Below are 27198 nucleotides of genomic sequence, written 5' to 3' on the forward strand. Positions count from 1 at the left end.
CAAGTGATGATACTTTATTTTCTACAATAAAGAACCTATCACATCCATCATTATTGATGTTAGCTTTCATCTTTGTGGTGAACAGCAGGAAATCATATTCTTAATGACTGGACAATTATAGCTTTAGAGAGAGGATTGCCTTGGACAGAGGAGTTCTGTTTAAGGAAGCAGTTTTGTTTCAGGCAGTTTCTAAATTAATATTCTTTTTCTAGGTTCCTAGGATGTAGTTTGATGAATTGCAAGCTTGTGATTATCAAACATGCTAATAAAGAAATGTGAACAAAAAACTATTAAGATAGTAATCCACCGTAATTAGAAGTTTTAATGCTAATATAAGAAACCACCACTAAATGACAGATTTCAGAGACTTAGTAATGTTGTTACATTTTCAAAAATTGGATTGGTATTTTGCATAATACTGGATTACAATTATAATTATGCCAATTTTTCTGAATCGCCAATATACCCCAACAGGAGTTCAATGTGATTTATAGATAAAAAAAATACAAAAAACAAAACACGCTGGTCATAACCAGAAACTACAAGAGCAGCAGCTTCTAGCAGTTGGTATTATAACATATCTTTCAAATAAATAGGTTTTGAGGACTTTATGAAACATCTTATAAGAAGGAATACATTTCAACAGCATTGGTAAAACACGCTACAAGCACTCTTGTATCATTTTGCTGCAAAATATGGAAAGGTCACAGAATGTAATGTTTCATATCTAACTCCTTTGGAGCTTAAAAATCTCAATCTCATATAATTACCCACCAATCTTTGAGTTTTGATATATTTAAACAGCACTGGTGATTAATAATACACTTCAGAAACATGCCCTAACTCTGAGGACTAGTACTGCCCGATTCAGGAAAAAAAAGTTTCAATTCGATTTGATTCAGCCTATTGAATTGAATTTTCGATTCGATTTTCCTGCCCAAGTGGGTGTTTTTTTCAAACATCCTGTTGGGTTTATTTTATAGACTCTTCACGTGATCCTTGTAGGCTGCCTCAGTCCGCAGAAGCAAGTTCCCTCTGACACAGTCGTGCCCCTCCTCCAACGTCAGGGGCAAGATCGTGTCAGAGGGAACATGCTTCTGAGGACTGTGGCAGCTTACAAGGATTGTGTAGAGCACCGGCAATCCTCTCTGCAGGCTGCGATAAGAGTGGGAGGCTGGGGGGAGGGTGGAGCCAGAGGATGCAGGAAAGAGCGCCAAAGCACGGAACAAGATAGAGCCAGCATTTTTACAGCTCTTCCTAACTGACCCTCCCCCCTTGTCCCCTAAAGCGGGAGCGGCATCGGCAGGCTAGCAAGAGGCAATGCTGCCGCTCCTGCTTTAGGAAGGCACGGGGAGGAGGTTCGGTCACCGAATTGGCCAGGCCGATTTTTAAAAAAATCAAATCGATTCGAATCGATTCACCCGAAGTGAAGCAGTGAATCGATTCCAAACAGAAATCGGGCAGCACTACTGAGGACCCAAAAACGATGTTCTTTTGTGCTGCTATGTCCACTCTATAAATGTGCTCTTAAAGATATTGGTGGCTGTTTACTAGAGCTGCCTGATTTGAATCAATTCAATCTGGGAAGTAGACAGGATCCAGCAGTGAGGAAGGCAAGAGCAGTGTGTTGTAAAGGCTGTGGTGTGTGTGTGTGAGGGGGTGACAAAGAAAGAGAGCAAGGGAGGAAGGGAGCAGGTGACAGAATTTGAGCTTGTAACCTTCTCAAATGATGTCCAGCACCCAGTGGTCCGAGCAAATTAGCTCCCAAGCCTTCCAATAAGCCGACAACCTATCTGTGAAGTTATGGCTACTGACGAGGCCTCATTGGGATTTCTTTGAGGTTGCTGTGGTACGAGAACCAGAGGATTGAGGATGTCTAGTACTTCCATAGCTCTGTTTAGATCCTTCATATGATCTCTTGGTAGAGGCTCTTCCTGAATACCGACAAAATCAATGAGAACCTCGAAAATTAGCCTCCCCGACCCTCTAGGAGCATGTGGTCTGTTGTCAGGCAAAGCTTTAGGATGACAATCTGCCACACTGGCCAAAAGATCATCTAATCCCTAACCAAAAAGCATGTGTCATTTTAGAAGCTGAAACTCCTGCCCATTGCCTGATCCAGAGCATTCTGTGAGTTGAGATGGCATAAATAGACTCTAATTATATCATACAGAGCATCTTCTACATAGTCACTCTCCACCATCACTAGCTGGGATTAAACATTGTCATCCGCTGAGGGAGTCCAACACAATATAGTATGGCAAACATGTGCCATGAACAAGGCTGCCGCTGTCACCTTGATTCCCAAGGTCAAGGTCTTGAACTGTCTTTTAAGGACATTAGGCTGAGTAAACAGCTGCTGAAATTCAAAAGCCATGGGATACAGCTTTAGAACCCCACAAGGAGCCCTCTGGGGTCTCCCAATGCTCCATGACTAGCGAAGAAATGCCAGGGTGTGAGGGAAAAAATGCAGTCTTGAGTCAGAGCTGCTCATAACAGAGCACTGTGTAGCCAGGTCTATGGATCCTCCAGATTTATTTTCCTCAGGGATCCATAATAACTTCCAGCAGTGCTGTTGACTTGAAGATGCGGCACACTGTCAGATCCCTTCCTTGATCAAGAGCCATGACCATCTCTTGACAAGTGGCTTCTGCTTAAGACTCTGAATCTCTTAAAAATGAAGATTCACTCTAGGGTAGTAAAGGCATGGACTCTGACCCCCAGTCTCCCAAGTCCTTCGCTGATTGGTTGTCTCTGGTTCCAGATCAGAACTATCTCTGAGGGAGGTGCGCTATTGGAGGCCAGACCCTCTTGTGTAGCCACAGGTGTGCCATCAGCAGATGCAGATGGACCCCGACAAGTAAAGTACACTTTCCCCATGAGACTCACAAAATCAGGGGGAAAGCCCTGAGTAGGAAGCCCAGAGAACTCCTTCAGGAACTCACTTTGTCGTCTCTTGGGCTCTCCTGCGTCCACACACTTGCATTTTGCCAAATCGTTCTCTAAGGGCTCTGGAAAGGATTTCCTCCCTGACAAGAGAGTCCCCTGCGATTTCTCAACCCTAGAGATATCATAGGGGCTAAGCCCAAGTCCCTTGCATCCCCTCACGTTCACTGCGGCAAGTGGTACATAGACACTCCTCAGCCAACCATCCAGCGCAAACTTGGTATGATACTGGGGTAGAAAGGTCTAAGGCATCCATAATAAAGATTTTAAGTAAAATTGAGGTGTTTAGAGGCAGAGGCTTTTTAATCAAAATTGGAAAATCCAAGATGGCTGCTGTGGCAGTATTTTGGTGCCCAAAAATGGCCGGGGAAAGTTACAGCAAGTTAAAAAAAATTCAAGAAAGGGGATTTTAGAGGTGGGGGACCCTATATCTAGCCACAGAAACCATCAAAACTGCTATCTGGAGACCCCCCCTGATTTTCCCAATGGCCTTACTCACTGTGCTGTGTTGTAATGGTGCTTTAGCCTGTTTCAGCTCTCACAGCTGGATAGTAGAGAAGACCCTTGCCTCAAACATATAAATCCCCAGTCCAGGAAACTTCAATCTTTGGGCTGCCAGTTGGGCTGCCACTGGACTGAGACCTCAGATCCCCACAAACCCACGTGCTGCAAAGGGAGGAGGAAAAATGCGGCTGGCACCCATCAAAGTCCTTTCGGACCACTGAGGGACTAAACAGCCTATGCTCAAGCATATATCAGGCGTGAACCTTGCTACCAGGCGAATGATCCCTAAGCTACATAACTATTAGTACAGGCTGCCCAGACAGCTCATCAGAGGGTCTGTGTCCTCTCCCAGGCAGAGCTGCCCTAGGGCCACTGAGGACTGCTTGAACATCTCAAGCCTCAAAGTCAGATTTAAAAAACCTGAAAATAATAAATACTTCTCAGAGTAGATCAGAAAGATACCTTCCAGCTTGCTTGCAGCAGGAAAAAACTGATGAGACAGTATAGCCCACTGAGGAAGGAAGTGGACCTGAAGAAAAATTGTATGATTCCTTCTGCAACAGGGGGAAAATAGTATTATTCCTTCTGCGATTGGGGGAAGTTAACCCACTTGTCAGGACTCGTATGCTCTGTGTAACAGATATACGATATGTTAGCTGCAATTTTATGACTGTTTTATTATATTTTAATGCTTATATTTTGTACCTTGCATGCAAGTAATTAAATATTATACATAAATAATAAATCTCTCTTTATATAATACACTTTGTACTCAAGTTATATCTTTTGGTAAAGCAGTAGGTGTGCATGTTTATATCAGCACACATGGATACCACTGCTGTGAACACTCGATAGAGGGGGATGACAGCCCATGGGCATGCGTATGACCAGAGAACGTAAAGCACAATGGGACTGTGAAACCTAGTAGGATAAGAAAAGGAGGCATCAGATTTGGCCGAGTCCAGAACCTTTGATGTGGGGAGGGCAGAAATGTTTGGGACTGATCCACAGGATCCACAACTCTTACTGACAATTTGCACAGGTGTCAGCTAGTTTTGTGTGTTGTTGTTATCAGAGACATTTAGGGCTCCCTTTTACAAAGGTACGCTAGAGGTTTTAGCACGCGCGCTAGCCGCTACTGTCTCCTTTTAAGCAGGCAGTAGTTTTTCAGCTAGTGCACGCTATAGCGCATGCTAATCGTGTGCATGCGCTAAAAATGCTAGCGTACCTTCATAAAAGGAGCCTTTAAGGTTTGGATAACTTCCTAAAAGAGAAGTCCATAAGCCAGGTATTTTGCGTTTGTGTACTGCTAGACTGAATTTTAAGAAAACGTTAAAAACCCAACTATTTGTGAAGGCTTTTTTGAGTTGAAATTTTATATTCAAACTGGATTTGAAGATTTCTGATGTTTATCGACCATTTTTAAGAGTGTTATTTTTTAATAACTGAACTATGTATGTTTGTTTAACATGTTATGCTTGTTACTATGGAGGAGTGTGTGGCACAGTGGTTGGAGCTACAGCCTCAGCACCCTGGGGTTGTGGGTTCAAACCCTGCGCTGCTCCTTGTGACTCTGGGCAAGTCACTCAGTCCTCCATAATCCCAGGTACGTTAGATAGAATGTGAGCCCACCGGAACAGATAGGGAAAATGCTTGAGTACCTGATTGTAAAACCGCTTAGATAACCTTGATAGGCAGTATATAACCCCCCCCAAAAAAAAACACCATATAGGTAATATATGGTATATAAATTTTTAAATAAATAAAATAAAAATTAAGAAGGATGTGAGGAAATCCACTGTTTATTCCTAGGATAAGCAGCATAAAATATGTTTTACTCTTTGGGATCTTGCCAGGTACTTGTGACCTGGGTTGGCCACTGTTGGAAACAGGATATGAGCTTGATGGACCTGTGGTCTGTCCCAGTATGGCATCTCTTATGTTCTTATGTAATCCTTTTTATGAATTCATGAAGAGGCTGAAGTAAACATTTTCTAATTAGACCCCTTTTTGCACAAAAGAACTAGGTAAAATGATACTGGCTGCAATGATAAGCAAATCCACTTTTATCCTAGATTCCAGTTACAAGATTATGGATTATCACATATTGTGACTCTCTGAAGAAGTTACTGAATGTCACTTTTTGTATTATATAACATACAAAGCCTTAGCATGGAAAGATAACAATGGTTTTGCTTTTGTAATGAAAATGACAGAAGCAGGCCACAGTAGTTCTTTGAAAACTGCAAGCATAAAGATGAAAGGCAAAATAAATATGTTTGACAAAGTCTAGAACACTCATACTGAATTATGTGGAGATCATTAACTCTTGTACCTATAGATCTAGCCAAAGACTAAAATGGATTCAATTCATGCTTGTTTATACATTGAGGGAAGTTTTAGGACTAAAAGTGGCCAAAAATGCTGTGATCCATGAATAAGTCGAGGCTGGTTCCCAAATTGCCCCTATCTCTCCCTTCCCTTCTACCTCTGGGTCCAGCATTGCTCCCTCTCTCTCCCTTCTTTCTAGCATATCCCTTGCCTTTCCCAAACCCACTCCCTTTTCCGTAGCCCATAGATTCACAAATTTCAACAGTGGTCAGAGCAGATTTAAAAGCCAAAAGGAAACAGCTAAATCATCAGATTTCAGTACATGAGAATCTCTGATGTCTTCAATTCTATTTTATTCATCACTCTCTCACTCTAAACGTTGGCAAGTTCACTAAAGCAAAATGTTCTAGAAAAATATTTTCACAAATGACTTCCCTTTCCTACCCAAGAAGAATGTTTTATTCAGGAATCACTATTTCTTAACACCCACACACACTCCTGGGTTTTTTTTTGTTTTTTACCAAAAAGAAAAAAAGCAATTGAAATTTCACTCACCAACTCTTTCCATACCAACTGTCTTAGTTAAAATTTCGCTTTGAACCTATTGCTTGAGCCATCAACCAATCAAGTAGCTTTAAGCTGTCTCCCATTCAGCTGATACTTGTCATGCATATTTTCCTGCAGACATCCCCTCCTCTCAATGTACATAGCAAAATATAAAGACCTGGATGGTTCATCCAATCTGCCCAACAGTCACACACATTAAGACAGAGAGTACAGCACAAAGGGCTAGATACACTAAAGATAGCGACTCATAGTAACATAGTAACATAGTAGATGACGGCAGATAAAGACCCGAATGGTCCATCCAGTCTGCCCAACCTGATTCAATTTAAATTTTTTATTTTTTTTCTTCTTAGCTATTTCTGGGCGAGAATCCAAAGCTTTACCCGGTACTATGCTTGGGTTCCAACTGCCGAAATCTCTGTTAAGACTTACTCCAGCCCATCTACACCCTCCCAGCCATTGAAGCCCTCCCCTGCCCATCCTCCACCAAATGGCCATACACAGACACAGACCGTGCAAGTCTGCCCGACTCAATCGCTGTTGGCTGATTCTCTGGCCAATTCTCCAACAGCAATTGATTCACCATGAAGTTTGCATGCAAATCATTTGCATGCAAACACGACCAATTCAATTGCTCAATGAGCAATTGAAACACGCGCACAGCCCTAACAGCAGTGACAGGGAAAGCAGCCTCCTGTCACTGCTGTTAGTATGTGTGCCCTCCTCCCCCATGCAGTGCCAAACCCCCCCATGCCAGCACCCCCGAGCCACCAGCACCCCCCAAAATATGCCACTAGATGCTCCCCCCACCCTGCCGAACTTAAATATGGCAAGAGAAACGCCCATTTCCTTCTGCCAGCGGAGGCCACTCTCCTTCGGCCCCCCCCCCCTCCATCAGCCCCTCCTCCCTGGTACCTTTAAGTCAGGAGCAGGAGGGGTGCTTAGTCAGTCCCTCCTGCTCCTCCGCTGGCCGTTTGCAATGCGGGCCTTAGGCCCCTCCCTGGTGCATCATCTGTTGCACAGGCAGAGGCCTAAGGCCCTGATTGGCTCAGAGCCTCAAGCTCCTCCCCTTAGGCGGGGTCTTAGAAGTCTGAGCCAATCAGGGACTGCCTTAGGCTCCCTCTGTATCCTGGATACTTGAAGCTTACTGCTTTCCCCTTGCCTATTGTTTTTCCCCTTACTCATCTTATTTATTATTATTAACTTATATTTCTTTCCCCATTTTTTCCTTTTGTATCATATGTTTTGTCAAGTGAGTTGTATTTATTTGGTTTGTTTTCCCTCGATACCTGTAATTTACTGCTTTGTACATCGCTTAGAATTTTGAATAAGCGATTAATCAAATCCATAATAAACTTGAAACTTGTACTCATATTGCAAGACCTTGCTTATTTAGAACAGCACTACACTCCTGAAGTGTCAGAGAAAGAACCATCGGCTCAGTTGTGATGATGTGATGTGTGTATACTGTATGTACTTGTATTGCAAGACCTTGCTTGTATATCAAGTTAAAATTTAATAAAATGTTTTGCTTGTCTTGCAAAACACTTGCATACCAAGTTTTTATTTATTTATTTATCCCATCCTCCCAAAGGAGCCCAGAACGGGTTACAAAGGTACATTCAAAGTATAGAAAGGACAAAATTATTGAAAGACATTTTTGGCAGACACAGCGCGGCCTGAGGCACATGGTCGGGTTGGGCCCATGTGCCTCAGGCCGCGCCCCCAGGTGGGACCTAAGGCTCCAGGGCCTATTCTGATTGGCCCACGTGCCTTAGGCCCCACCAGTAGGCGGAGCTTTAGGACGGATGGGCCAATCTGGCCTCATTCCTTCGTTGGCTGCCTGCCGGACAGGCGGGTTTGGCTCCCGTCTGTCCGGCCAACTACCAAAGGTACGGGGAAAGGGGGTGGGGGGTCGTGGGGGTCGCCAGGGGGGTCGCGGGGTCGGCTGGGGGGGGCGGTCGGAGGTTCTTGGGGGGGGCGGTCGTTGGGGGGAGGGGTGTTTGCGTCGAGGGCAGGAGGGCCTGGGATCTCTCCTGCCCGTAATGTAGTGCGGGGTGGGGTTAGGGGGTCGCCGTGGCCAGGAGGGTTTGGGCTCCCTTCTGGCCCGATATTGTCGGGAAGTCGGCGGTCCTTCGGGGTGGGGGTGCGAGTGGTCCTGCCGGGGGGAGGGATGTATCGGACGTCGGGGAGTCGGCCGGGCAAGAGGGCTTGGGCTCCCTCTTGCTCCGATCGTGGATGCGGGTGCGGGTGGGAGTGCGTGCGAGCGGTCGTTCGGGGTCGGGGTGCGAGCGGTCCTGCTGGGAGGGTGAATCGGGCGTCGGGCGGGGTGGGAACTATGTTTAAAAACTTTTGTATACCGCGCTCACGCATATAAAGCGCGAGGGGTATGCGCGGTAGGTAAAAACGCGTATAACGCGCGCGTTATATGCGTGAAAATACGGTAGTTCAGTGTCAGCTTGTGGAAGGTCTTGAAGGCTAGGACCAAGGCTTTAAAGGCGCAGCATTTTTGGATAGGTAACTAATGCATGGATGTTAGTGCTGGGGTGACATGGTCTCGGAAGCCTAGGTTTTTCAGGAGACGGATGGCTGCATTTTGTACACCTTGGAGGCGGGAGAGGGTTTTTGTGGGTAAGCCTACTAGTAGTGCGCTGCAATGGTCTAAGCGGGATAATACAAACACATGCAGTAATTGAGCAAAATTGGTTTCTGAAAAGTAAGCACGGATGCACTTCAGCTGATGGAGGTAGTAGAAGGATGAAGACACTAAGTTTGATACATGATTTGAGAGTGATAGATTTGAGTCAAGGATCACACCTAGGCTATGGACGTTATCTTTGGCTGTAAGTGTGCCATTTTCCCCAGGAAAAGGATGGGCAGGGGGGTATGTGCAGATGTCTTTGTGTATCCAGAGGAGTTCAGTCTTTGAGGCATTAAGTTGTAGTTTATTTTTGATCATCCAGTTCTTTATTTCAGTTAGGCAGCTATGGAGTTTTATGATTTGTGCATCTCGGTGCTGGCCAAAGGGAAGGTAGAGCTATATATCGTTCACGAATGAGTGGATTTTAATTTGGTATTTTGCTGCGATTTCGAGTACTGGTCTGACATAGAGGTTGAAGAGGAGTGGGGATAACAATGTACCTTGGGGCACTCCATAGCAGAGTGGTTTTGTCTCAGTTAGGGAGTGTCCTAATAGTACTCTCTGCGATCTTTCATTAAGGAAGGAGAGCCAAGCTAGTGCGATACCGTTGATTCCAATAAATTGTAGTCTGGATAGAAGAAACAAGTGATCAATAGTGTTAAAGGTGGCACTTAGGTCTAATAGTATCAACAATGTGTCTTTCCCCTCATCTAGAATTTTCCAGGTCGTCTACTATGTCTAGTAGAACTGTTTCTGTACTATGGTGTTTCCTAAATCCTGATTGGAAGATGGAAAGGGTGGCATTCATTTTTATAAAGTCTCTCAGCTGTGTGACTACTATCTTTTCAAGTATTTTTGAGACAAAAGTAAGGTTTGAGACTGGTCTATAGCTGCTTGGATTTTCCAGGTCCATGGTGGGTTTTTGTTTTAGAACTGGTCTCACAATTGTTGGCTAAGTTATTGGCACTGCGCTTGGCCAAGGCTCTCCCTTATATTATTGGTATGCACCAAACGGGGTTCGTTGCTCAAAGACATTCTTCAAACAACACTAGGCTGGCTTTCCACATGTTAAATTTAACAAAAGCCATGGAAGATCCGGCCTTCTCTGTATCCTTGGATGCAGAGAAGGCCTATGATCGCGTGGAATGGACCTTCATGTATCAAGCAATGGATTGGTTTGGTATTGGATCAGGATTTATACAAATTATTCAAATCTTGTATAGTTCCCCTTCTGCCAGGTTATATATTAATAATACTTTTTCAGAACGATTTGGTCTGGAGAGGGGAATTAGACAAGGGTGTCCATTATCTCCTTTGCTTTTTATATTGTTTTGGAACCCTTATTGGCTATTCAACAGGCAGAGGAAATACAGGGTATTCCTTATGCAGGTCAGGAATACAAAGTCTCTGCATATGCAGATGATATTTTGCTTCATTTGAGGAATCCTGAAACTACCATTCCACATTTACTAGATTTAATTGAAAAATTTGGTAAATTTTCTGGTTATAAAATAAATTGGAGTAAATCTGAGGTTCTTCCATTATACGTTCACTGTCCAAAAGGATTGTTTGACACATTTCCTTTTCTCTGGAAAGAAGCGGGAATAAAATATTTAGGTATTTGGATTCAGAAAATGTTGGAAGAAATGATGAAGGTAAATGACAGATCCTTATTGCTGAACGTCACAGAAATGTGTGAGCAATGGAACCCATTACATCTGTATTGGTGGGGGAGAGTTCAGACGGTCAAAATGATGATTTTGCCTGTGGTTTGCTATCAAATGGGTATGTTGCCAGTTTTTTTTCAGGGATCATTTTAGAAAAAGTTAAATAGTATACTCACCAAATTTATTTGGCTTGGGAAAACTGCGAGAGTTGCTCTAGTATCCTTACAAAGACCAATTGCGGAGGGTGGGGTAAATTTTCCCAACTTTTATAGGTACCATCAAGCCTATATAATGTGCCAAGGTATGTATTGGAGCCTCCCTAAGCTCATGGAAAATCTCCCGGATTGGCTATTTTTAGAATGGAAATTGATGTCCCCAATGCGATTGTCTCATGTGTTAAGTATCAAGTTGCCCAGATGGGTTAAGGACAATAGTATTTTATTGGACACCTGGAAAACTTTAAAATGTATTAATAAATTAACAGATGTTCCAGTAGGAAATTGGGTCATTAGGGCATAGACAGGGGATGGGTAAGCAGAGTGGGCAGAATTGATGGGCTGTAGCCCTTTTCTGCCGTCATCTTCTATGTTTCTATGTTTCTACTTTTCAATCCTTGTGGTTAAACTCCAAGATTCAAATAGGCAGATCTGGGATTGCCTGGAAGCAATGGATGAAAGTAGGGATTTGAACACTTGATGATGTTATCTCAAATAAGAAAATGCTTGAGTTTTCACGACTGCAACAAACATTTAGTATTGCTAATTCTCAAAATTATAAGTGGTTGCAGTTGAAGCAGGCCATTCAAAAGGGCAAAATCTAAACATTTATTATAGTTTGCAGATCCTTTCCTTCCAGATAGATTAGTTAGGACATCAGGCCACCAGGTGGTATAAATTAATATCAGAGTTCTTGAATAAAAAACCAAAAAATAGTCTTCGTGACATTTGGAGCATCGAGATAAAGCAGTATATTTCTGCATCTCGATGGCCATGAATTTGGACTTGGAGATTGAAATGTACAGCATCAGCATATATGAGACAGACATGGCTTTTTTATTACATAGATCTTTTTGGACCCCTGTTAGGTTGCATAAGTAAGATAATTCTAAATCTAATAGATGCTGGCACTGTCATTTAGACACTGGGACACTGGATCATCTTTTGTTCTATTGTCCTTTGATACTTAGCTTCTGGAGGTCAATATGGGGTAAAATAAATAACATTTTGGAATCATCAATTCCTCTAACGTATGAGGCAGTTATTTGTGGTACAATATTACATGTTAAGCCCCTTATAGATCAATATAAAGGTCGGCTTTTCCTTATAATGACTGGGATAGCCATCCAGATGATCACTCAAAACTGGAAGAACTGTGATCGTTTAAATTTTTCGCTCTGGTGGGCAAGCCTTTGCTCTAGTTATAGATATGAAAGAATAAATGTTGAGAATTTGGGGCAAGGTAATATATCTAAATTGATATGGGGCATATTGGCATTATATGTCACTTCCTTATAATTGTTGACTGTGAGTCAGTTTTTTGTTTACTTAGGTACATATCCAGGGAAGGGTGGGAGGGGGTTATTTATGTTTTAAATTGATTTTTGAATATTCACACTTGAGATGGGTGGGAAGATATCAATATTCAGAATAGGGTAAGGTTTATATGGCAATATATGTTTTTGTGTTTATTGAATGATTACTGGATGAGTGGGTGGGTGGGGGAAAATGGATGATTATGAACGTGTGAAAGTTAAATGTGCTTTTGTCGTATCATATAAATTCCATCTCATTAAAAGACCTAGATGGTCTCATTTTCTCAATAGGTCATGATAGAAAAACCCAGTGGCGTACCAAGGGTATGTGGCACCCGGGGCCCATCATTTTCTGACATCCCCCCAATGTAAAAAATTATTTTTTGTAATAACCATGAAAAATAAATGGTCATAATAGAAACAGGCACTGAAAATTTTCTTTTATTGAACCTCATATATGTAACCATTATTCCAAACATAACAAATTATGTCTGAATTGTCATGACATCAGAAGTACATATGGAGTAGTTGCAGGTGATACTTGGGACAGTTCTGATTGTGTTAGTTCGGTTTTATGTGTTTTTTGAATAGAAGGGTTTTTATTTCTTTTTTGAAGGTTTTGTAGTTTGTGGTCGAGGTCAATAGGTTGTAGAGTTGGGGGTCGACTGTTAGGAGGTTGTCGAACATTTTTTTTCTTTTGACGATTTTGGATGGAGGGTGTGTGAATGGTGCGCGAGTTCTCCTATGTCTGGTAGAGGTGGATTTAATTATTTAGCTGAAGAAATTAGTAACCCCCCCCCCCAATTCCACACACATTAATTCTCTTCCATTTTTGTTCCCATTCTAAAAAAACACTGATAAGTTCCCAGAAAAAAAATACATTAAAATAAGAAGTGAAAACAAAGGCCCCTACAGATGAGAACATAACATAAGAATAGCCTAACTGGGTCAGACCAATGGTCCATCATGCCCAGTAGCCCATTCTCATGGTAACCAATCCAGGTCACTAGTACTTGGTCAAAACCCAAAGAGTAGCAACATTCCATGCTACCGATCCAGGGCAAGCAGACACTTCTCCCATGTCTTAATAACAGACTATGGACTTTTCCTCCAGGAATTTGTCCAAACCTTTCTTAAAATCAGCAACGCTATCTGCTTTTACCATAACTTCTGGCCACTTCATTTTTAAGCTTAGATCTTTCCTTCCAAACAGAGACCTTGCTAGATGTCAAATACAGAAAGAACAAGGTAACTTCACAAGGACTTAGCTATGCAGGAAATGTGAATCTCCTCATACACCCACCATATAGTGCAAAAATGTGCAAAGGTCTGGTTTTTTTCTTTCGATCACTACATAGCCTAATGCCACACAAGCAGCGCTGTTACAAACATATTCTGAAGGTCAATGTTAAGGTTAACAAAGTTTCCTTCCTTGGACCACAAGGAGATACTGACAGACCACTGGAAGAGATCCCAAAACAACTACCCAGGCACAACACCCAAAGACCTACTCAGTATGTGAACCAGTTGAGTGGAGTGGACTAACTGGGGGGTGGAAATGGGCCCGTAGTTTGCTCAGCAGAATTTCCCAGACCATCTCTTCCTCTCAACACATTGACACGCTGCCACCACCACCACCAGGAACACCTCACCGGGTAGGCCAGCAATGCTTATAAACTTTATAAAACACATTATTATATTTTCTTATAAAGCATATATTAGCATATATTTTAACTGAACTCTCTGACATCCTCAGCCTTGCCATTCACAAAAATAGAAGGAAGAAAAGTTCCAGTTTCCTGCTGTCACATGTCCCCAGCCTATACAATATTTTTCTTCTGCAGACCCTTCAAAAGTCTGACCAAATCCTCGTTTCACTTGCATTATAAAGTACTGAGGATGCCATCTCTCCCCAATCCCAGGTCCTAAAGTCTAAGACAGTAGCGCAAACTAGTGCTGCCCGATTCAAGAAAAAATTTTTTTTTGATTCGATTCAGCCTATTGAATTGGTTTTTTGATTCAACTTTCCTGCCCAATTGGGTGTTGTTGGTTTTTTTTTTCCAAACATCCTGGTGGGTTTATTTTATAGCTTTTTCACCCCCCTTTGGCTTCTCCTAACCACACTGGCGCTGTGGTGTAAGTAAAATAAAGAAACAAAAAGGACTTTTCCTCTCTCTGTTAAATCCTAGCTCAAGTTTGCGGTCTAACACCAGCTCTGGCAGGATACACATTTCAAATCTGACATATTGTAATCATAAAACAGAAACCGCGTCGAACTCTACGAACGTGGAGATGATGCGGTATACAAACCTAAGGATTAGATTAGATTAGATTAGTTTTTCTACCTTTTGTTGTCTGGTTATTTTTCAAATCTTGTTGGTCCAAGGCTCTGGTTGTCTTCTGATAACTTGCTTGCCAGGGTCTCCTTCTTCCTTCTTTCTGCATGCTAACCATCCATCTGCCATCCCTGTCCTCCCCGTTTCCCTTCCCTCCCCAGGAGGTCTAGCATCTTTCCTTTTTTGTCTCCCTCCACAGATCCATCTTTTCTTAACTACCCTTTCATCCAGCATCTCTCCCTCCTTCCCCACCACTCCAAGGTCCACCATCAATCCCTTTCTTTTCCCAACTACCCTCCTATCCAGTATCTCTATTCCCCCCTCCACACCATCCCTTGTGTCCAACTTCTCTCCCTTTCTGTTCCTTCCCTCTCTAAAAACCATGGTCCATCATCTCTCTCCCTCTTCTCTATTTTCAGACCCATTATTTCTTCCCACCCAAAGTCCGGCATATGCGCGTCTCTTTGAACCCCCCCATTCCCTCCGTGTATTTCTACACCAGGGCCCCCCCTCCCTGAAGGCCTGTCCCCCCCTTAAAGGTCTGCATCCCACCCCTGAAGGCCTGCACTCCCCCAAAGGCCTGCACCCCCCCAAAGGCCTGCCCCCCTTGAAGGCCTGCTCCCCCCTTGAAGGCCTGCCTGCCTGCCCTCCCTGAAGGCCTGCCTGCCTGATCCCCTTGAAGGCCTATACCCCCCTTGAAGGCCTGTCCCCCCCCTTGAAGGCCTGCACCCCCCGAAGGCCTGTCCCCCCCTTGAAGGCCTGCCTGTCCCCCCCTTGAAGGCCTTCCTGCCTGATCCCCTTGAAGACCTATCCCCCCCTTGAAGGCCTGCACCCCCCGAAGGCCTATCCCCCCCCCTTGAAGGCCTGCCTGTCCCCCCCTTGAAGGCCTGCCTGTCCCTCCCTTAAAAGCTTGCCTGCCTGTTCCCCCCCTTGAAGGCCTGTCCCTCCCTTGAAAGCCTGCCTGCCTGTCCCCCCCCTAGAAGGCCTGTCCCCCCTTTGAAGGCCTGCCTGCCTGTCCCCCCTTTGATGGCCTGTCCCCCCCTTGAAGGCCTGCCATCGCGATCCCGCTGCGGGTTGCTTCATAGGTGGTGCGGGGAGGCCAGGGGGGTGAGCGGTCCTTCGGGGGGGGGGACTGAATGCCAAGGCTGGGAGCACCCCCTCAGGGCTTGCACCCGGGGCGGACTGCCCCCCTGCCCCCCTCTTGGTACGCTACTGGAAAAACCGTATTCATCCTAATCTACAGAACCCCCTCCTCCCCAATGTCTGTTCTTGATGATCTACTAGCTATAATAAGCAACCTGTCAGTAAACCACAAGCAAATCATTATCTTAGGAGACTTTAACTTTGCATATTATCCAAAACTCATTGAGGCACAAAGAGAATTCGCCAAATTGCTGTCAGATCTCGGATTCATCCAACAAGTTCACTCCCCCACTCACTCTTCTGGAAACACTTTAGACTTGATCTTCATCTTAAAAGGCCCACAAAATGATAATAAATCTACCACATTAACCATTCTTCAGGTCCCTTGAACTGACCACCACATAATCACCTTCAAACTACAAATTAAGAGCAAAAAACAGCAGAAAAATATTCATCACAAGAAACAACCACACTTGACCCAAAGTCAGTAAACCTTCACGCTTTGTCCTTTGGCATTTCCAAACTAGACCTAAATACAGATCCCATGGTCAATTCATTAGATGAGAAGGTGCAAATATGGCACTCTGGTGTAAAATCACTCTACGAGAAATTAGCAAAAGCCAAAGATGCCAAAACAAATGCAAGATCCTTCATATCACCCTGGTTCACAGAAAATCTGAGAGGACTAAAAAGGAAAATTAGGAAAGCAGAAAGAATTTGGTGCAGAACACACAGCACTGAGGACAAATCCACCTGGAAAAGCCTTCTGAAAGAATACAAACTAGCGATACTCGAAAGCAAAAAGGCACATTTCACTAACCTAATATCTAATATCCCATGTAGATCAAAGGCCATCTTCTCACTGTTGAAAAACTTATTCTTCTCCTTCCAAGAACCACCTCAGGACCAACAAACAAACTTAGACAGTGAATCCCTCTCTACTTTCTTTCACGACAAGATATCAAAAATATGAGACACCCTAGACATGGAGGCCAAAGCTTTGCCAAACAGCCCAAAATCTTCACAACAGGACAACCTAATAAAGAGAGAAACCCTAAACAGCTTCAAACCAGTTTCCATAGATGATCTGAAAAATTCAATAGATTTCCTATGTCCCACAACCTCAGTCTTAGACCATGCCCATCCACAACACTTCTAGCTACCAATGAAATCGTCTTGTCCTCCATCCTACCCTTACTAAACTTTTACTAAAATCAGACATAATACCACAGTGTTGGAAATCTGCTGTAGTGTGAGACCAGTTCCTCAATTTTGCCCATGGGCTAAAACAGCATTTACTCACTGTGCTGTGCTAGTGCCTGCCTGTATCTGCTTTTTCTGCAGCCTGACTGGACGAAGACTTTCTTCCTCAGAAAACTCCACAAATGTCCAAAGCTGGAGATCTTTGGGCTGCCAATTGGTCTACCTTACGAATCCTCAGGCTGTGATGGGGGGAGGTAAAAAAAATGCAGCCAGCTCTCAATAAGTCCACAGTCTGCGCTCAAGCCTTTGATAAATCAAAATTCAAGCTAGCTCTCAGAGGAATGCATCCGAGCTTCCAAGTTGCATAAAACAAGCCGGCTCAGCAGGTACACCTGTGGGTTAATCATCTAATATAATAAAAGGCTAGCCGCGCATGCGCACTCCCACTGCGTGAGCCGGTTTTCTGTGAGCTGTAGGGCCCCGCAGGTAGGAGTGCGCATGCGCGCTTAGGGTTCTGTTTATCGTTTGTTGTTCGGTCTGGCCTGTTCCCTGCTTGCCTTGCTGTATTGTACTTTTACGTTGAAACATGTGGCGGTGGCTCCTCTCACGATTGATTGGGTGACGGGAAAGCTAGACCTGGGAGAGTCTCTGGACATAGTATACTTGGATTTCAGCAAAGCGTTTGACAGTGTCCCACACCGCAGACTATTAAACAAGATGAAGTCGATGGGTCTAGGCGAGAAGTTAACTGCATGGGTGAATGATTGGCTGAGTGGAAGACTTCAGAGGGTGGTGGTCAACGGCACCCTCTCTGAGACATCGGAGGTGACTAGCGGAGTGCCACAGGGCTCGGTCCTGGGACCATCCCTTTTCAACATATTCATAAGAGACTTGACCCGAGGGCTTCAGGGTAAAGTAACACTGTTCGCCGACGATGCCAAACTGTGTAATATAGTAAGTGAAAACAATCTTAAGGATAGTATGACGCAGGATCTGATCACATTGGAAAACTGGTCCTCGACATGGCAGCTGGGCTTCAACGCTAAGAAATGTAAGGTCATGCATCTCGGCTGCGGAAATCCATGCAAAACTTACACCTTGAATGGAGAAACACTAGCTAGGACTTCAGAAGAACGGGACTTGGGAGTAATCGTCAGTGCAGACATGAAGGCTGCCAAAGAAGTGGAGCAGGCCTCATCCAAGGCAAGGCAAATGTTGGGATGTATCAATAGAGACTTCATCAGCCGCAAACCTGAAGTCATAATGCCGCTCTACAGAACCATGGTGAGACCTCACCTGGAATACTGTGTGCAATTCTGGAGACCACACTACCAAAAAGATGTGCTTCGAGCTGAATCGGTCCAGCGAATGGCCACTAGAATGGTCTCTGGACTCAAGAGTCTTCTATACGAGGAAAGACTGGACAAACTGCAGCTCTACACTCTTGAGGAGCGTAGAGAAAGGGGAGACATGATTGAGACGTTTAAGTACATCACAGGTCGTGTCGAGGCGGAAAGCGATATATTCTTCCCCAGGGGACCCTCGGTCACAAGGGGGCACCCGCTCAAACTCAGAGGAGGGAAATTTAATGGTGACACCAGGAAGTATTTCTTTACAGAAAGGGTAGTAGATCGCTGGAACAAACTTCCGGTGCAAGTGGTCAAGGCCACCAGTGTACTCGACTTTAAAAATAAATGGGACATCCAGTGGGATCCCTACGGGGGTCGAGCTAAGGAACTGGGTCATTAACACTCAGACTTGATGGGGTGGGTCAGAAGAGTGGGCAGACTTGATGGGCTGTAGCCCTTTTCTTCCGTCATCTTTCTATGTTTCTATGATCCCCGCCTGTGTCGGACTTCCAACGCAGGTGGGGATCATGAGAGGAGCTGCAGCTGCACCTTTCAACTAAAAAGTACAATACGGCAAGGCGAGCAGGGAGCAGGCCAGACTGAAGCTCCGAATTTCTCCCCGATGTCGGCTTCAGGCAGCGCGGAGGCTGTCGGCTTCTGATGGCCGCGCAAATCTCCTCATTGTCTCTCCCGGATGTCGGCTTCAGGTGGTAAGAGATTGGGAAGCTGCACTTTGGTGGGGGAAGTGGCGGGTGAGCTAGAGAGGGAGGGAGCAAGAGCTGGTCGAGGTGAGGGCCTTTCTTTGCAGCAGGAACTCTTCAGCCCCATCATTGCCTGAATCCCTCTGTTCCCTCTGGGCTTTTCACTCCTCCATGCCCCGGTTTCTCCAGCAGGTCTGCTCCAGCTGTCTCATCTGTCCACCTCTGGGGTGTTAGCAACGCTCTTGCTGTCCCCACGTCTCCCACCAACATTCTCCAGTCTCTCCTTCATTCCCATCGCCTCCTGATCAGCATCCAAATGCGTGGTTTAAACTTCATCATGTCACTTTAAAAATCAGAGGAGAAAATCCAAATGGGCTGGCCCAACCCCGAAAGAATTTCTCCTTCCCTCGCTTCTGTTTTTTTGCTCTTTGGAGTCTATTAGCTTTTTGAGGTTTTGAAAACTCAAATTGCAAGACTGGACAGGGTTCTGTGCTCAGAGCTGAAATTCTTTCAGGGGAAGAGACGGAGTGGGGGGAGAAAAAGGAAGGGAAGCCTACTGCTGGACAGGGGGACAGGAAAGAGGTGCTGATGGACAGGGGAACAGATGGGGGGGGGAAGGAAGGGAGGCCTACTGCTGGACAGGGGGACAGGAAAGAGGTGCTGATGGACAGAGGAACAGATGGGGGAGGAAGGAAGGGAGGCCTACTGCTGGACAGGGGGACAGGAAAGAGGTGCTGATGGACAGGGGAACAGACGGGGGGAAGAAAAAGGAAGGGAGGCCTACTGCTGGACAGGGGGACAGAAAAGAGGTGCTGATGGACAGGGGAAGAGACGGGAGGAAGAAAAAGGAAGGGAGGTCTACTGCTGGACAGGGGGACAGGAAAGAGGTGCTGCTGGACAAGGGGGAGATAAAAAAAGGGAGAAGGACTGCTGCTGGATAAGGGGAGCAGTGAAGGGGTGGTGGTGGACACAGGGAAGGTAAAAGGAAGGGAGAATGGGTGGACAGCCGAGGAAAAATAAAGACACAAAGACAGAAATACAGAAAGCGGCTAAGGAGAGAGAGAGAGAGAGAGAGAGAAAGAAATAAACACAGACACACACACATATATTCTAGCATCTGTTAATGTAACGGGCTATAACACTAGTAATAATAATAATCAGTTTATATACCGCAAGGCTGTAAAGTTCTATGCGGTTTATAATAGTTAAAAAAACAATAAAAGAAGTTGAATAGGGGTTGCCCTGTAAGCTGCAGATCACCCATGTGGAGTCTGCATCCTCTCCCAGGCAGAGCTGCCTCAAGTTTGGGGATCTCATGGCACCAGTCTCTCAATCTGGATAAAAAAATACCTGAAAATAATAAAATAACAGCAAAGCAGATCAGATCTTCTCAACTCGCTTGCAAAAGAAAAAACTTAAGAGGGTACTACAGTTCACTGGGGAAGGAGGTGGCATTGAAAAGATATGATTGACATACTTCTGCAACAGCTCACAACCAAGGGATATTCACCTATCATATAAACTCCTAAGTTTATGTAACAGAAATATACTTACCTAATTTTTACTATTCAAGAATTAAATTTTTAGTGACAATGCTCAAACAGCAATACCTTTACTTTCATATGGCTGCCCATATATGGCTGCCCATATGCATCATAGCACTAATCTAATACTTATGTTATCAAAAAGATCTTTTACTTATCTCAAGTCTTGGCTGCTGTTTCTGGTTCAGTTGTTCAAAAACAGCAGGCGGTCCTCAATACACCATATGTCCAATACCATCACTTAAATTAATCATAAAAAAATATTCAAAATATATATTAAAATCTACAATCCAAAATGAGTGAACAGACTTTACAATAAGATTGATTATCAATCAAGAAGACAAATCTTTCCTTTTGGATTATAGATTGGAATATACATTTTGAATATGTATTTTTATGATTAAGTGAAGGGTATTGCACATATGGTGTATTTTGAACACATGAACAAGAAGCAAGAGCCAAGACTTGAGATAAGTAAAATATATTTTTGATAAAATAGTATGACACATTTGGACAGCCACATTCTCCATTGGGAGTAAAGGGGTGTACTCTGAGCATTTTCACTAAAAATTGAATTTAATTCTTGAACACTAAAAAGTAGATAAGTATATAGCTTGTGCCCTTTAATCATATTTTAAGTAAAGATTATAAAAATGCCATTTTATTTTTTAATGATGATGTTTCTGAATTACAAAAAGAAACAGTCTTGGAAAAATAAATAAAAGGTTCTACTTTTACCCACCAAATGAATTCTAGCACTTCACTGCTTTACACAAATTACAAATACTTTAGAGTGGAAAACTCTTATTTGAATAATGAGGACTCTAAGGGTTTCTTTTACAAAGGTGCGCTATCGTTTTTAGCGCACGCACTGGATTAGTGTGCGCTAGCCAAAAAATTACTGCCTGCTTACAAAGAGGCGGTAGCAGCTAGCGCGTGCGGCATTTTAGCGCGTGCTAAAACCGCTAGCGTACCTTTGTAAAAGGAGCCCTAAGAAGAGTCTGAAATTTATTCAGGTGATAAAACTAGTCTTTCCTAATCAACTTCCTAAATAAACTAGAGAAATGAACATAACCAGGTTTCTAGATACTATGTTTAGCACAGTTTACCTGCTATCTGTGTCTTGTACTGCAACTTTCAGTGTTTCGGTGATGCCTTTCAAATGCTGAAACCACAGTGTGGTTGGCAAATCTGGAAATACATCACCAGAAGAAAAGAAATAAATTGTAGCACTTCTATTGTCAAACTGAAGATGGAGATTTCCACACAAATTGTGTTCTCTACTGGAAAGCTCAAACGGTCAGTTTAGTATTTTCACCTTTCTTTAAACAGCCCCCCTTTAATTCATCAACACTATGGAAGGGGTGATCATAAAGAAAGAACTACAACTTACATTGGTCCCATTCTGGTCATGAGGCTGAAGAATTGCAATGCATCTACTGAAGAAACATAACCCCCCACCCCCCCTCCTATTTTTAGACACATGGAATTTACAATAATAAATCTGCAGTACTGTATGAGGCTCATAATCAAAACTTTGAAATATCCAAAAACCCACCTGACACTTGGATGTCCTAATAGCCAGGACGTCCAATTGCTAATAATCAAAACCAACATTTTGGACATTCAGCAGCACTTCTAAACTGCTGAACGTCCAGAGCTCAAAGGGGCATGTTGGGAGGTGTGTTATGGGTAAGGTGACCATACGTCCCGTTTTGAACAGGACCGTCCCGTTTTTAGATCCCTTGTCCCCACACACAGCTTCGGGATGCCAAAATGTCCCGTTTTCAGGGATAGCGTACTGAAGCTGTGCGAAGGGACAATGGGACAGGCAATCACTTCCCCTCCTTCCCTCCCTGCCGCGCCAAAACCAGCCTCCCTCCTTCCTTCCCTCCCTCAAGCGCCCGATTCAACCCCCTTGGTCCGCTGCCGCTGTTTGCCGCCCAGAAGCCTTCTTCCCGACGTCAATTCTGACATCGGAGAGGAAGTTCTGGGCTAGCCAGGCAGCGATTGGCTGGCCCGGAACTTCCTCTCCGCCGTCAGAACTGACGTTGGGAAGAAGGCTTCTGGGCAGCAAGAAGCGGTGGTGGCGGACCGGGGGGAGGGGTTGAATTAGCGCTGGAGGGAGATAAGGAGAGAGGCTGGCAAGCAGTGGCGGCGGACCAGGGGGGCTGTTAAATCAGGCGCTGGAGGGGGGGGAAGAAGGGAGGCTGGTTTTGGCACGGCAGGGAGGGAGGGAGGACAAAGGCTGGAAGGCAGAGAGGGGGACACAGGAAAGAGGGAGGAAGGAAGGAAAGAAGGAAGGAGAGAAAGAGGCAGAGAAAGGGGGGGATTGTAAGCAGAAGAAAGAGTAGAGAGAGAAAGGCCTGGACCAAAGGGGAAAGACAGGAGGAAGATGCAGGACTATGGGAGGTGCAGACAGAGGGGGAGAGACCCTGAGGAAGAGCAGAGAGAGGCAAGATCATAACCGAGGACGGAGAGAGAGGGATACCTGGAACAAAGGTGCAAAGGAGAACTTACACTGGATCTGGGGGCACTAAGGACTTAGGAAGGAGGTACTAAGGACATGGGAAGGAGGCACTGGGGGCACTAAGGTCATGTGAACGAGGCACTGGGGGCACTTAGGACATAGGAAGAGGCACTAAGGACATAGGAAGGAGGCACTGGGGCACTAAGGACACAGGAAGGGGCACTAAGGACATAAGAAGGAAGCACTGGGGGGCACTAAAGACATAGGGAGGGAATAGAAAGGTACAATTGTTGGGCCTGAGTGCAGAAAGAAAGGATGCACAATCAGAAGGTAACGCAACCAGAGACTCATGAAATCACCAGACAGCAAAGGTAGGAAAAATTTTATTTTCAATTTAGTGATCAAAATGTGTCAGTTTTGAGAATTTATATCTGCTGTCTATATTTTGTACTATATTTGTCTATTTTTCTATAGTTACTGAGGTGACATTGCATATTTTAAAGTCATCTGTCTTGACGTCTTTGAAAACCACCAAATATAAATGATAATTACCGTATTTTCGCGGATATAACGCGCACCCGTGTAAAACACGCACACGGGTATAGCGCGCAGAAACCACACTTGTATGTACGGAAACTTTTGTATACAGCGCTCATGGGTATACCGCGCATGCTGCCCGACTCTCCTCTGGCCACCCCGACTCTCCTTTCGCCCTCCCCGACTCTCCTCTGGTTGCCCCGACTCACCGTTCACCCGCCCTGACTTTCGGTGCACTGCCTCGCCTCTCCGTGCGCTGTCCCGACTCTCCGTTCACCTGCCCTGACTTTCCGTGCACTGCCCCGCCTCTCCGTGCGCTGTCCCGACTCTCCGTTCACCTGCCCTGACTTTCCGTGCACTGCCCCGCCTCTCCGTGCGCTGTCCCGACTCTCCGTTCACCTGCCATGACTTTCCGTGCACTGCCCCGCCTCTCCGTGCGCTGTCCCGACTCTCCGTTCACCTGCCATGACTTTCCGTGCACTGCCCCGCCTCTCCGTGCGCTGTCCCGACTCTCCTTTCGCCCGCCCTGCCCTGCTCCCAGCTCTGTAAGCATGCGCAATGGTCTGAGCATGCTTGCCGCTTAGTTTTCACCAAGGCTGTTTTTCTGGTGGTGTGCTTTTCACCACGTGGCTGTGGCCCCCTCTATCTGGCCTTGTAATTTGCCCCGTGAATACTATTTTGACTATACAACAGCATCTCAGCCTTTGGGTAAGCCTATAAAAGATTAATGTTGCATGTAGAGCCCACATTTTAATTTGATCACTTCAGATTGGTATTCTGCATTTATCTACCCTGTAGTAGAGTTTATCAATTAAATTTACCGGTAAATGTACCGCCATAATGGCAGGAATGAGACGAAAGTCATATACAGCGGACTTTAAGCTTAAAGTCGTTGCGAAAGCTGAGGAAATAGGCAACCGGGCCGCAGCGAGAGAGTTCGATGTTGGAGAAACATCGGTGCGTGAATGGAGAAAAGATAAGAAGGAACTGGAGAAATGCAATCCGCGCAAACGGGCACGTCGTGGGGCCAAACCAAAATGGCCTCAGCTGGAGGATGACTTGAAGCAGTGGATTCTGGCGAGAAGGGAGCAAAATCAATCAATCTCTACTGTTGCGATTCAGATGAAGGCAAAACTACTTGCCAATGGAAGAGGAATACCCGACTTCAAAGCTGGCTTCACATGGATCTCAAACTTTATGAAAAGGAACGGACTATCAGTTAGAATGAGAACAACTGTTGGCCAGCGACTTCCAGATGACTGGCAGCAAAAATTGATTGATTTCTGTGACTTTGTCGCCAAAGAAATATCTGAACTTGGCATCACTGCAAAGGACGTCATCAACATGGATGAAATTCCAATGGCATTCGACATTCCAGCAACAAGAACCATAGCCCCCACAGGTACTAAATCTGTTGCCATCACCACAACTGGGCATGAAAGAACGTGTTTTACAGTCGTTCTTGGTTGCTCAGCTAGCGGGGTTAAGTTAAAGCCCATGCTCATTTTCAAAAGGGTCACTATGCCCCGTGAAAAGCTGCCCACCAGTGTGGTTGTGCACTGCAACAAGAAGGGATGGATGGACTGCGACGTAATGAGATTGTGGGTAGATAAATGCTTTAGGGCAAGACCGGGTGGATTCTTTGCAAAAAAATCCTTGTTAATTTTTGATGCCATGGCTGCCCACAAAGAAAAAAATGTTCAGGCCTACATTAATTCTACTCGTGCCCACATCGCAGTGAATCATCCATTCAAGACTTTTATTAGAAAGGAGTGGGAGGAGTGGATGCAGAGCGGCACGCACGAGTACACACCCGCGGGGCGGCAGAAGCGGGCAACTTTCACAGAAGTCTGCAAGTGGGTGGCTTCAGCATGGGACAAAATAACACCAGATACCATTCGAAACGGATTTAGAAAAGCGGGCATTGTTTATGAAACCAATGAAACTACGGCTACTACCAGTGCAGCGGAAGGAGGCAACAACACGGATATCAGCGATGATGATGATGATGATGACGATGATGACGATATCACTTCGGAAATAAACGAGGATCGTCTGCAGGCCGTGCTCAGTTTATTTAATGACGATGATGACAATTCGGATTTTGATGGATTCAAGGATTCAGATGACTGTGATGATGATGATGACTGAATAAACCTGTAAACTTTGTTTATTTACAACTTTACCGTAATTACGGTAACTGTATTTAGATTATTTTGTCCTCCATGCTTCGTTTGATCTACCGGTTAATGTTATAGTTTATAAGAATTAACATGTTTCTGTTCTTGTTCCTGAATTCATACTCACTAACTCTAGATTAAAAGTTATAAGGTTGTTTATAAGAATGAACAGTTTTTTTCTTTTCACGTGTTTGGTTGGAGGGTGTGTGAATGGTGCGTGAGTTCTCCTATGTCTGGTTGAGGTGGATTGAATTACCGGTATTTAGCTGAAGAAATTATGGTAGTTAAACAACCCCCCCATTCCACACACATTACGGTAATTCTCTTCCATTTTTGTTCCCATTATAAAAAACACTGATAAGTTTCCAGAAAAAAAATACATTAAAATAAGAAGTGAAAACAAAGGCCCCTACAGATGAGAACATAAGAATAGCCTAACTGGGTCAGTCCAATGGTCCATCATGCCCTGTAGCCCATTCTCATGGTAGCCAATCCAGGTTACTAAATACCTGGTCAAAATCCAAAGAATAACAACATTCCATGCTACTGATCCAGGGCAAGCAGACGCTTCCCCCATGTCTTAATAACAGACTATGGACTTTTCCTCCAGGAATTTGTCCAAACCTTTTTAAAACCAGCAACGCTATCTGCTTTTACCATAACTTAAATCATTCCTTCCAAACAGAGACCTTACTAGATGTCAAATACAGAAAGAACAAGGTACCGTAACTTCACAAGGACTTAGCTGTGCAGGAATACCTATACCTATATACGGTACCTATACCATATACCGTACCTAGTGCAAAAATGTGCAAAGGTCTGTTTTTTTCTTTCCATCACTACATAGCCTACGGTAATGCCACACAAGCAACGCTGTTACAAATATATTCTGAAGGTCAATGCTAAGGTTAACAAAGTTTCCTTCCTTGGACCACAAGGAGATACTGACAAACCACTGAAAGAGATTCCAGGAACAACACCCAAAGATCAACTCAGTATGTGAACCAGTTGAGTGGAGTGGACTAGGGTAACTGGGGGGTGGAAATGGACCCGGAGTTTTCTCAGCAGAATTTCCCAGACCACCTCTTCCTCTCAACACATTGACACGCTAGTGGGTTTATTTTATAGCTTTTTCACTCCCTTCGGTCTGCCTGTCCCCCTTGAAGTCCTGTCCCCCCTTGAAGTCCTGTCCCCCCTTGAAGGTCTGCCTGTCCCCCTTGAAGGTCTGCCTGTCCCCCTTGAAGTCCTGTCCCCCCTTGAAGGTCTGTCCCCATCCTGAAAGCCTGATGCCCCCCCTCGACGTCCGATTCTTCTCCCCCCTCGGCAGGACCACTCGCACTCCCACCCCGAAGGACCGCCGACTCCCCGACAATATCGGGCCAGGAGGGAGCCCAAATCCTCCTGGCCACGGCGACCCCCTAACCCCACCCTGCACTACATTACGGGCAGGAGGGATCCCAGGCCCTCCTGCCCTCGACGCAAACCCCCCTCCCCCCCAACGACCGCCCCCCCCAAGAACCTCCGACCGCCCCCCCAGCCGACCCGCGA

At 44.8% G+C, this 27198-nt stretch overlaps 1 protein-coding gene across 5 annotated transcripts in view; it reads right to left on the reverse strand.

Annotated features, from left to right (window-relative positions):
• FANCC (FA complementation group C) overlaps positions 1–27198 on the reverse strand; it is a 344396-nt gene that overhangs the window by 37321 nt on the left and 279877 nt on the right. For all 5 annotated transcript variants that reach the window (XM_033928093.1, XM_033928084.1, XM_033928101.1 and 2 more), the window contains one exon: positions 21573–21654. In XM_033928093.1, the coding sequence (XP_033783984.1) occupies positions 21573–21654 (82 nt within the window). The remainder of the gene's footprint in view (positions 1–21572; positions 21655–27198) is intronic.

This window comes from Geotrypetes seraphini, chromosome 1, assembly GCF_902459505.1.
Source record: "Geotrypetes seraphini chromosome 1, aGeoSer1.1, whole genome shotgun sequence".
NCBI classification, from domain to species: domain Eukaryota; kingdom Metazoa; phylum Chordata; class Amphibia; order Gymnophiona; family Dermophiidae; genus Geotrypetes; species Geotrypetes seraphini.